The sequence below is a fragment of the Eutrigla gurnardus genome (assembly GCF_963514095.1).
Source record: "Eutrigla gurnardus genome assembly, chromosome: 8".
NCBI classification, from domain to species: Eukaryota; Metazoa; Chordata; class Actinopteri; order Perciformes; family Triglidae; genus Eutrigla; species Eutrigla gurnardus.
Window position 1 is genome coordinate 5528594 of NC_139922.1, and position 11009 is coordinate 5539602.

General features: G+C 42.1%; 1 protein-coding gene across 1 annotated transcript; it reads left to right on the forward strand.

The window, feature by feature from the left end:
- The first annotated feature begins 2735 nt into the window (after positions 1–2735).
- On the forward strand, positions 2736–10738 carry tpx2 (TPX2 microtubule nucleation factor). Its single transcript, XM_084015208.1, has 17 exons — positions 2736–2868; positions 3194–3291; positions 3734–3865; positions 4318–4444; positions 4879–4938; positions 5025–5135; positions 5373–5482; positions 6380–6528; positions 7759–7930; positions 8060–8198; positions 8309–8528; positions 8708–8800; positions 8890–9063; positions 9156–9302; positions 9390–9498; positions 10041–10207; positions 10415–10738. The coding sequence occupies exons 2-17, from the start codon at positions 3204–3206 to the stop codon at positions 10523–10525; spliced, it is 2109 nt and encodes a 702-aa protein (XP_083871334.1). The 5' UTR covers positions 2736–2868; positions 3194–3203; the 3' UTR covers positions 10526–10738.
- Positions 10739–11009: the final 271 nt, after the last annotated feature.

The window sequence follows — 11009 nt, forward strand, 5'->3', positions numbered from 1 at the left end:
CATCAGCCTTCGAATTAGGGCTGCAGCTATCGAATCTTTCTGTTTTGGTTAGGTTAACTCTCTTTCTGGAATGGAAAACTCAGACTATTCCTCTTCTCAGGGTTAAAAAACTCAGTTTAGCAAAACCTGCTTTCCTTCAGGAGTGGGTAGGGACAAAAAACAGCAAATAGAGAGTGAATGTTGGACTTATATTTGCCCGGTGAGCAGAAAAATGACTCCTAATGAATGCTACTGCTGCTCTGTAACGACTTGATGTACGTTTGCTAACAGATTCACCAAATCTACTTATAAGCCAATGAAATGTCTATCTTTTTCACAACTGGTCTCTGCTGCCCTCAGCTGGCCAAAAATCAGTTTGCAGGCTTAACTCAGTGCAGCAACTTTTAATGAAGATGTAATAATATCAGTCAGTGTACATTTTTAATCCTGTCAAGTCAACGTGAATTATGTCTTATCTGCTGTCTCTGGTTTCTTTCCTTACAGGCAAGGTGAAGACATGGTGATGAACGAGCGTGTGGCTCATCTGCTGAGGACCAAGAACTCAGACTTCTGTGATAAAAAGATACATTTAACATAATAACATGTTCATTGTATAGAATACAATAAATACTGCAGCCTTCATTTAACTCGAATGAAGGAGGACCAGTTTAGATCCTAATCTATAATTTGTCAATAATAGTATATCTTTTAAATATTCAGATTTTTAAAAAGCTTTGCTGTCACTCATTTAGGGAAACATCACTTTTCTTTACTTTGGATGTACCGTACTAAACATTTGAATTTGTGTTTTGATTTTGCACAAAAACCCTAAACCCAAACCGGTTTGGGGCTGACCACCACGTCGTTTTCAATATGACTACAACAAGCGTCCCTTGGATGCATTGAGAGGGTCTGAGTTGCTAACGTTTGGGGAGCAGATTGCCCTGTATTTATAGATGCACATCTCTTAATAAAACTTTCAAAATAAATAATGAAAATAAATAGAAATGTTCTTCGACAGCAGTTGTTTGTATTTGTATCATTATATCAGTAGAACTATGCTGAGTGCTGCAGGTTTTTATGATTGAGACAAGCAGCTAATAATAAAAACATGCATACAGATGTTTTTGTGCCATTTTGCTGTGATTTCTTGAGTCCACAGTCTTTCAACTAAAACATTGGCTAAAATGAAACCAATCCTTGTTTAGTAACGTTTGCAGCAGTTCCCTCTTCACATTTAAGAATGCTGTAGACCAAACATTAATGCTCCAACTGTGACGACAAATCATTCCAATAATACTAATACAAATGTAATTGATTATAATTATTTTAAAGCACTTTTAGTACAAGTATGTCAAGAGCTTTAAGGGGAAATACCTAAACAGCCAATTGCAATTCTACAGTTGTGATGTTCTGTGTGATGGCCATTTTAAGATTTTGTTTTCATTTCTTCCACTGGATTTAAAGGGTATGTCACGTTAGCCTACTAGCTAACGCAGTTTCTATCCGCTCAGAGATACACAACACCAGACTGAAATGAGTTTACACATTTTATTGGAAGGGCCCACACACACACACACACACATACACACATACACACACACAGGCTAACGCCCACCCACATATACCCACCCAGGGTTACTTAAAGGTGCAAGGGCTAGTTGGTAGTTATTAGCATTTAGGGACAAGCCACAAGTCAGGCAAAGCATTCAGCATAAATAAAAACAAAAGAAAACACACCAATTAGGCTACAAAATAAAATGTAACACTCGGGAAGCTATACAGATGAAGTTGCTTCATATACGAGTCAGGAAAGAAAGAGTCAAATAAGTATACAAATATAAAGTAGAGACTCATATTCCACCATCTAGCATTTTATACAATCACACAGGACATTTTCTACTAAGCATGTGGGGTTTGTTGTTAAAACTAAGGGCCAATCAGCTCTTAGATGAGGCAGGAGCCAGGCGTTTCCCATCATGCCCCGGTCTTGCTGTGGTTAAGAGCAACTGTGACGCCTGGCTCCAAAACCTGTGGCCGCCTTGATCTCGTGAGACATTGTTCATGAAGGGAATTACGTCAGGATCACGTTGGACACAAAACTAACTGGCCTTATTCCATATAATAATAATATAGAGAATGTGCCTTGGAAGAAAGTTTGGCCTTTCAAATATGTGCTTACTAATAAAGTGAGAGAAGTAACATTTAAATTACTTAACAGATTCTACCCAGCAAAATGTGTACTTCAGAGGTATACACTGGATATTGAATCTGAATGCTTTCTGTAAAAGCTCAGATGAAAATATTTCCCATGTATTTTGGAAATGCTCCTATACAGAGAAGTCCGCTGTCTTTGACTTCATCTAAACTCATCTGATTTCAGATTTCTGTTTTTGTTTTAAGGATGTTTTCGTTGGTGTATTGGAGTCAAGAACTGAATGTAATTAATTTTGTCTGTGTATTGATTAGCCTAAACGATCTCTGTCGATTCCCTGGGTTATGAATTGTTTGTTATTTATGTTTTTATGTTGTTGCTGTGGTCTGTGTGTGTGTCTGTGTTGTATGTGTATGTATTTGTCAGAAAAATGACAAATGTCTTCAATAAAGTTATTACAAGTTATAACAAAAACACTAAACTAACCAGCATGCATTGTGCGGCGATCACCGACGATCGATTCTGCGCAGGCCTGGCTCATCTCGAACGAGCCTATTATTTGTATTTGTGGCGATCACGTGGTCAGGTCAGAGGAAGTGGACTTGTATGAGCCAATAAGCGTGCGAGCTGATGATCAGGGTGTTAACCATTGGCTAGTTTAAATGGGAAACGTTTTCCGCGCTACAGGCTCGTTGCAGTTACTTTGCGTCTCCCAAAACACACGGACGCTATCGGTAAGCTTTTCCACAAATTCTTCTCACTGTTTTTCTTTTACTAACGACACATTTGCTGTTGTCTTAAAACGTTCCCATGTCTCGCATGTACGTGATATGTGTTTGTATGTTTTACAATGAGTTTAGTTTGATACGCCTTTGAAGGCAAGTTGAACGCTAGCTCGCCAGTTTTCGTCGACATTACAGCTCTTATGATGAAAGTACGTTTGCTTGCAACATTGCCGATAAAAACATGTAAATTGCCGTGGCAAAGTCGAGCGTTTTTATTTTCCGGTCTGTTCTTAACTACAACCTTTTTATGTTACTGTCGTTTTTCCATTTTAAGTGACTTGAATATGGCCGATCGTTACGAGTTTGACGCCCCGTCCCATGTCGTCGATTTGGCAGAAATGCAAAATGCCCTCAGTGAAGATGAGTGGTTTGGTAAGTCTTTAAGACTTTTAAAAAGTCTTTTTTGATTTACACATTTAAAACGACTGCTGTTAAGTTAATGTTGAGCTGTTGAAACGGTAGTAACATTTGCTTATTCTTTGTTTCGCCCGCCTCTACCATTTCTCCATCCTCTGCAATTGAACACCACATTGTTTGGTACAATGTGTGCTTAGTCCTGTTAATTCGGCCCCGTGCAGTTGTAAGAAAATAAAAAAACAAATGTACATTTGTGACATTATGTGCATATTGTAGGATGTGTATGTTGGATCCAGAAGGGCAGACTACACCTTGCATGTCATCTACCATCAGTGTGTACAAATGGTTGAATGTTACATGTAGTGTAAAGTGATTTTTGAGATCGTGGAATAGTAGAAATTGACTTAGTAAACGCAGGTCCATTTACACAATCGTCTTCGATTATCTCAATGTACAGAAAAACAGACCGCTGAAGCTGATGGTCATCTTAAAACACCTTTGAGGCCTGAACAGGCATTGAAGGGAAGGCAAAAGCTTGACCTGCCGAGAGCAATCGTAATCCCTCTCATCAAGAGTGATGAGCACTCCGGTTAGTATTCATCTGTCTCTCTCTGCATTCTTAACCCTCCTGTTACCCTCACATTTTCTAACATCTGTTATCCTTGGGGTCCATTTGACCACAGCAATTTAAACCATCAGAAATGATAATCAAATTGTAACCAAGGTTTATGCTTCTGGTACTCTAACATTAGCAGCACTAAGTCTAACTGGTCGTTGGGAGGGTTAAAATTATTAAACTGGTTGGATTCTTGTGATGTATAAAACATATGGGAAGTTATTATTTTTTTTTTTTTAATAAACCCTTCAAACATGTAAATGAGACACTTTCAGACGTACTGATGTGTAGTTTCCTGCATGCCGGTGATCTTTTGTTGTGTTGTACGCAGTAAGAAGGTTGAATCGGGTCCTTTTTGTGTGTGTTAATCTGTTGTCTTGTCACTCTTTGATTAATCCTCACGATGCTGACTCAATATATTACAGCTCCTGGCCCATCAACCTCTCCACCCCCAAATGTGGTCACATCATGGGGAGCTGGATCTCCCGCTCGTACTGGGGCACGACCAAAGAGGAGCGTTGGTAATGTTCAACCCCCTGCCCAACCACGCAGGTAAATACCTTGTTATGGCTACAGAGTGTACTACTACTTGTACTACAATGTGTAGCTAAAACAAGTGGGAGACGTGTGTTACACTATCTCAAATGTATCTGCTAAACATTTCTAGTTGACAAGGTTTTTTTTGTTTATTATTATTTAAGAGAATCTAGGGTTGTCAAAAATGAATACTTTGATACAAAACTGAGTATTGGATTAAATCCTGATTTGCAAAGATATCGATGCCAAGTGCTGTTTTCCCCTCCTCCTGTTGACATGCAACTCGGCTAGCAGCTATGGCCAATAATTCAACAACGTTAGTGGCAGAGCTAGGCAGCAAACCTTATCCGCCCGTCTAACGACTGCATTCATCTAACAGGTTAACACTTATGTGTCTGAAAAGTGTCCTAGATTGATTTTGTGTGTTTCTATAATTTAATACGTTTTAGGGTTTCAAAACGTAAAGAGATGACCAGTGCTCCAGCTCCACCATCAAAGAAACACAAGAAGTAGGTGTCGTAACTTGACTGGTTTCTTTGACCCTGTCAGTCAACATTGTGGACTTGAAGTTTTCAACTGTAGTTGTCTGTTCTAGGACGCCTCCTGTTGTCCGAAAATCCACAAGGGTCCTCCGCAACACGGAGCAGCGGAATACCAGGACTGTGCCCAAGACCCAGCCAGCAGCATCCACTTCTGCAAACACAGAGTAAGTCATTACCTACCCGTCTTTCCAGCTTCCTCCTGGAGTCTTTGTTCTGTGAATATACAATGGGAACCCCTTGAAGGGACTGAGGTCTGCTCTGGGCTGCAGGCACCTCAAGTCTGCCAGATGTGGGTCAGGGGATGCTAGAAAAGAACATTCATTCAACTTGTGATCCAGCCACATCAAAGTGTTTTTTGAAATTATTTTAATGGGTTATTTCCACATGATTTGTCCAAACAGGCCAAATAGCTCTGAAGAGCAGGAGCTGGAGCGTATCAGGACCCTCCAGAAGGAAGTGGCTTTACACCGCAAGCAGAACGAGGCCAGTTACAAAGCTGCTCTGGCTGGCAGTGAGTACATATTACTGACTTTGTGCATCTTCAACTAGGGCTGCTGGATTAATCAAATTTTAATCTGAATTGTGATTTTTGCACATTATGCTCCACACATAAACAGACCAGCTGAATGGAGCACCGGTGCGACCACCGGAAGGAGCCAGGCTATTTTTTTCTGCATGGTGTGCTCAAGGAATAGGCTGGGTGAACCCTGCCTGAACTTCCGGGAAATTTGGATTTCGCTCGGCAGTTTAGGCTGGCTGGACACCCTCAGGCTTACTTTCGCTGTTACATTGCCAGAATCTTTGGCTCCAATCAGAAACGGCCATTCTCTCCTGGCACGCTATTGGCCGGTGACGTGACGATGACGAAACACAATGGGCATCGTTCATTTGAACGATGCCCATTGATCCCGCCTCTTGAGCAGTAGAAACAAAGCGCAGCTTCCCCAGACTAATGTTCAATCTTAAAAGATTGACCTTAGTATGGTGAAAACCAGACTACTCAAGGAAGCTACTTTAAACCCCCAGAAGTAAGGAAGTGCTCTCGTCATGAATCGGACCCCAGTCACAAAGCTGCCGTCGGCGCCCTGCCCTCCAACATCCCGTTGCATTACCAGGAGCCATGGTTACGGCTGCAAATGTCTTGGATCACATGCAGGACTTTGTTTACAACCCAAAAATGAAGAAATAACAGTGGCTTTATTGACTATTTTACCAGTTTTTTAAGCATTTCAATGTTTGTTTGTTTTAGATGTATTTTCATTTTTTTTAATCTTCAATATTAACTTATGGTTATACTTATTGTTTTAATTGTGGTTTAGAGAAGGAAACGGATGTGATGCGTTCATGGTATTTTCGGTTCATTGCACAGACTTTAAACCTTCTTCACAGTCTGGGTCCCTTGTTTCAGATCCCCCACCAAAGAAGATGGTCCTGTCAGCGACTGTGCCCCAAGAGTTCCACTTCAACACAACCACCCGCGCTAAGGCGACCACTTCATCCAACTCTGCCCACAAGGAAGTGGACTTTATCAGTCAGCTTCGCAAACCTGCCTCCCCAGTAAGTCCTTCAGATATGCTGCCGACACTTTAAAACTTAAAACTTATTTTTTTTAAATGTAGTGCCATCTGGGGGGGCCGAACTGTCAAAGTCAGACCACTAATGAGCCACTTAAAGTCCAGGGGGAAACAAAAATGCCCTTTTTGAATTAAATAGGTGAACAATATGACTGTGATCAACAAGTGATTTATTACATTACAACAATGGATGCTTATTTTAATATAAAATCTTATCTCCCTGTAAAACAAAATGGTTTATGCTCATGTAAGCTATTACCAAGCAATGACATGACAACATTCATTCTAAAACAAGAGCTACAAGCCTCTGTAGCTCCGTATCCCACGGGGTGATTTGAAGTGAGTAACTCGATGCAAAAACACATTTATGTCGTTTTGCAACACTATTTGAGCTAAACGAGCGCTGTCGTGTCTCGTACGGACCCAACCTGTGCTGCATTGGTCTCGGAATTGTTTTCTGAGGCCCAGGAAAGCAGATAAAACTTGCCCCAATGGGTTAGCATTGGAGCGAGTCTGGAAGGCTGCCAGGCAGGTACAGATCTCGGGCTAGGCAACGTCAATTTGTCGTTTGTTGTTTCTGAAAAGTCGGGATGACCCTGGGGACGGCAATGGGGTCAAAAATGACCGGATTTCTCTTTTAAATGTCAGTGGCTCCTCTGTTCACACAACAGGTGGTTGGAGTTACGCAGCCTCACCTCAAACTTCTTCAGCCAAATACAATTGAGTGCATCTCGAGATGCAAATGTATAAAAACCTTGGCTTCAAAACGTTAAATACTATATATAATACTACTATAAAAATAAATGTACCTCTTTTTGTTGTTGCATGGTAAACTTTAATCTTCAGTTTAACTACCAACAGCAAGCTGTGCAGAAAATAATTCAAGACATCCAAATGTGTGTGTGTGTGTATATATGGACAACCTGAGGCACATCAGAATCACAAAGGAGTTTATTGCCAAGTACGTTTTCACATACAATGAATTTGCGTTATTGTTCAGTACGCACAATAATTACAAAGCAGAGTAGCAAAGTACTGCAGTCAAGAACAAAGTTTTACCATGAATGAAAAAAGACGGATGCAGCCATATATACACATACAATTTAACAGTAGTGCAAGATTGTTGGGCAAAAATGTGAACACACATGAAACATAGACCCAGTTTTTACAGCTGCATTCACCTTTGTTTGGTGTATTTTATTTATTTTTTAAGGCAAAGGCAATGAAAGGAGCCACAGTTCCCAAACCGTTCAACCTGTCAAAAGGCAAAAAGAGAGATGCGGAGGGGCCAGCTGCCTACATGCCCATGGCTCAGCAGATAGTGCAGTTCTACAAACGAACCCCTGACCGCTACCATCTACCAAGTCGCAAGAGTCAAGAGAGAGGTATGCAGGGCGTTCACGCCCACATTTGTTTGGACTAATGGACTAACTTTTTTTTCTGGGTAGCTTTGGTTGAAATGTATCGTGAATCACATGGTTAAATAACTCCTTTTTCTCCTTCTCGTTTTTTAGGGCCGACGGCAGTGAAGGGTCGTAAACTGAAGGTGACCCAGCCTCACACCCCACACCTGATGACCCGCCAGAGGAGCCGGCCAACCACTCTCAAGAGCAGTGCTGAGCTGGAGGCTGAAGAGGTGGAAGAACTTCACAAGTAAGACCTTTTACTTGCCCCTTCCTCATCTATCACCAGCACCTTCCATTTAATAATAATGTAAATATATACATATATTGAATATCCAGGGACCATTATTTTTAACACAGGTTTAAGTTCCATGCCTTGGAGCTGAACAGAAACATTTTGGAGAGCGCAGAGTGCCTAAAGAGGCCGGCAGTGAAGGAACCTACTGTGCCTGAAGGCTTCGAGCTGCAGATTGAAAAAAGGCTTCATGAGAGACAGTCCAAGAAGCCTCAGGATGACGACGACAAGCCACCAACCTTTAAAGCCCAGCCTCTGCCCACGAAGATCCTGGACGGAGTAGTGGTGAGTTTGAAATCAAGGATGATCTATTGTCATTGTGAATTAAGACAAAAATATAGGGACATTCATGGGAGCTAGCGGCCGCAGCAGATGCATACACCACCTTTGCTGTAGCTGTGGAGATTTTATGGTTATTTTCATATTGTGAACGCTGCAGTAAAAGGATTTCCTCCCGTCGACAGGGATTGCCAGAAAAGAGAGTTCCTCTTCCGACTGTGCCAGAGTCTCCAGCCTTTGCCCTGAAGGATAGACTTCGTATCGAGAAGGTTGAGGAAGTAAGAGCACATCTTGTTTGCTTTAATTCTTCACAGATATTGCCTTTCTTTCAACATAAGTTAACCCAACCCCTCTTGTTTTTGGTCAGGTCAAACAGCCCGCACCAGTCAAGGCCCCACCAGTGCCTCATTTTGGCCTCCCCTTCCAGCCCCAGCTACAGGAGAACCACCATGTGGAGGTGTGTCCTTTCTCCTTTGAGGAGCGGGATCGAGAGAGGAGGGCGCTGAAGGAGAAGAGGCTGGAAGACATGCGAAATGGAGAGGTGGAGTTTCACCAACAGAACCTGTGTCCATGGACCTCCAAGATAAAGTCAACATTAAATCACATTCCGGGTTTGCTTTTGAACTTTTCCAGGTATCGCAGTTCAAGGCCCAGCCACTGCCAGACTTTGATGCTGTGGTCCTCCCAGAAAAGAAGAAGCTGGAGCCCACAAAGCCTGAACCCTTCAGACTGCTGCTGGATGAACGGGGAAATGTGAGGAGCAGTCGCTGGGATCAGATGGTACGACACAATCTGCCATTGACGGTGTTTGTTCTCAACAAAAACAACCCTACCTTGACTCTCAAAGGTGACCCCTGTGTCTTGTAGGTGAAAGAAGAACAGAAACGAGAGGAAGCTTTGGTATTCAAAGCCAGGCCCAACAAAGTCACTCACAAGGAGCCCTTCCAGCCCAAGAAGCAGGTCCGGCCTGATGTGGGTAAGTCTATCAACATGCAGAGCTGCACCATCAGTCACTGACTCTAAACTGCGGCATTCGTTACTCGGGATGCAGTGATACCAGTATCTGATGGGTAATGTACTCCTACTCCAATACCACGAAGTCGATGTGATATTATCTCATCAGTAGAGCCTAAGTAGCTGCCCAGCTGCAACAATAACCTGATGCACAAACTTTAAATGCAACATTTACTAGACGCGAGCAAAGGTCCTTGTCTTGTCAGCCAGCTTATTAAAATGAAGGGGGTTAGCCCCAAAATAGGGATGTATGGAAAATACATGTTTTTTCCAAAGATATTGTTAGAACTCTACTTGGTCTGAAAAAGTGTTATCAGTGCATCCGCATCTGTTACTTTATATACTGATATTTTGAACATAGACGCTCAGAAATGTGCATTTTCAATGGCGGGTACATCAAACATGGAGCAGCACTGAAGAGTGTTTGAGCTTTCTGCTCAACTCTCCACGTTTCGGTTGCCTTCACTACCTCCTGTGCTCACTATGGAATTAATTCCTCCACAGTTGTGGAGGCCTTCGCGCTGTCCACAGAGCGACGGGCCCTGGAGCGGCAGGAACACGAGCGGCATGCCAGTGAGAAGGAGGCGCTCAGGAAACTCATGGAGGAGCAGCAGAGACAAGAGCAGGAGCAGAAGGAGAAGGAGGAGATCGCCAGACTGCGGCAAGAACAGGTACCTGCAAACCAGTTAACTTGGAAGATTGATGACATGATTTCTCCTGGTTTGGAATACTCTCGTTGATGTGGTGGCAGATGGACTGTAATGTTAACGAGCTGCTTCCTCGTCACCAATGTGACACTACTGTATAAAGAGGAGGGACCATTATAGGTTACTGTGTAATATGTGGAGCTGTCTGACTGGTTTCCTTAATCTCTGCAGGTTCACGCTGCGCAGCCCGTCAGACACTATAAACAAGTCGCCGTGAAGAAGAGTGAAGTTCCCCTCACGGTCCCTCAGTCGCCCAACTTCTCCGACCGCTTCCGTTTGTGATTCGCCCGCCTCACTCCACGCTATAAATCTAAATTTTACTACTTAAAATGTTTTGTTTTTAATCTATATTAAATGCTTTTTGTTAATATTTTGGCTTGTAACCAAGTGCTGTTTATTTTTTACACGCATTTCTATCTTAACCTTTTATCTTAAATCTCTCAACAGTTGTCTCATTTTTGCTGTCTTGCATCTTTCAAATAAAATGATTTAACGTTACAATTATGACCATTATTTACGAAATGAACATCATTCTGTATTGAAGCCTGGAAACTAGTGATTGAGACCATAAACTGAGATAATGAATCAAGTGAGAAGTAGGTTAATTTCTCATTTACTTTAATGCAATGACTTCTTTTTGCAACCAGATGAGTCGCCCCCGGTGGCCAGCAGAGAGACTGTACGTTTACACTTTTCAGAACAGGTTACTGACTGATGGCTATGTGATCATTTCTGTTTTATTGTCCATGATTTGTTTATCAGTTAT

Coding starts and splice junctions, on each gene's coding strand:
- tpx2 (XM_084015208.1), top strand. CDS start 3,204: ATGGCCGATCGTTACGAGTTTGACGCCCCGTCCCATGTCGTCGATTTG. Junction 3,292..3,733: donor CAGTGAAGATGAGTGGTTTG/GTAAGTCTTTAA, acceptor CTCAATGTACAG/AAAAACAGACCGCTGAAGCT. Junction 5,483..6,379: donor CAAAGCTGCTCTGGCTGGCA/GTGAGTACATAT, acceptor CCCTTGTTTCAG/ATCCCCCACCAAAGAAGATG.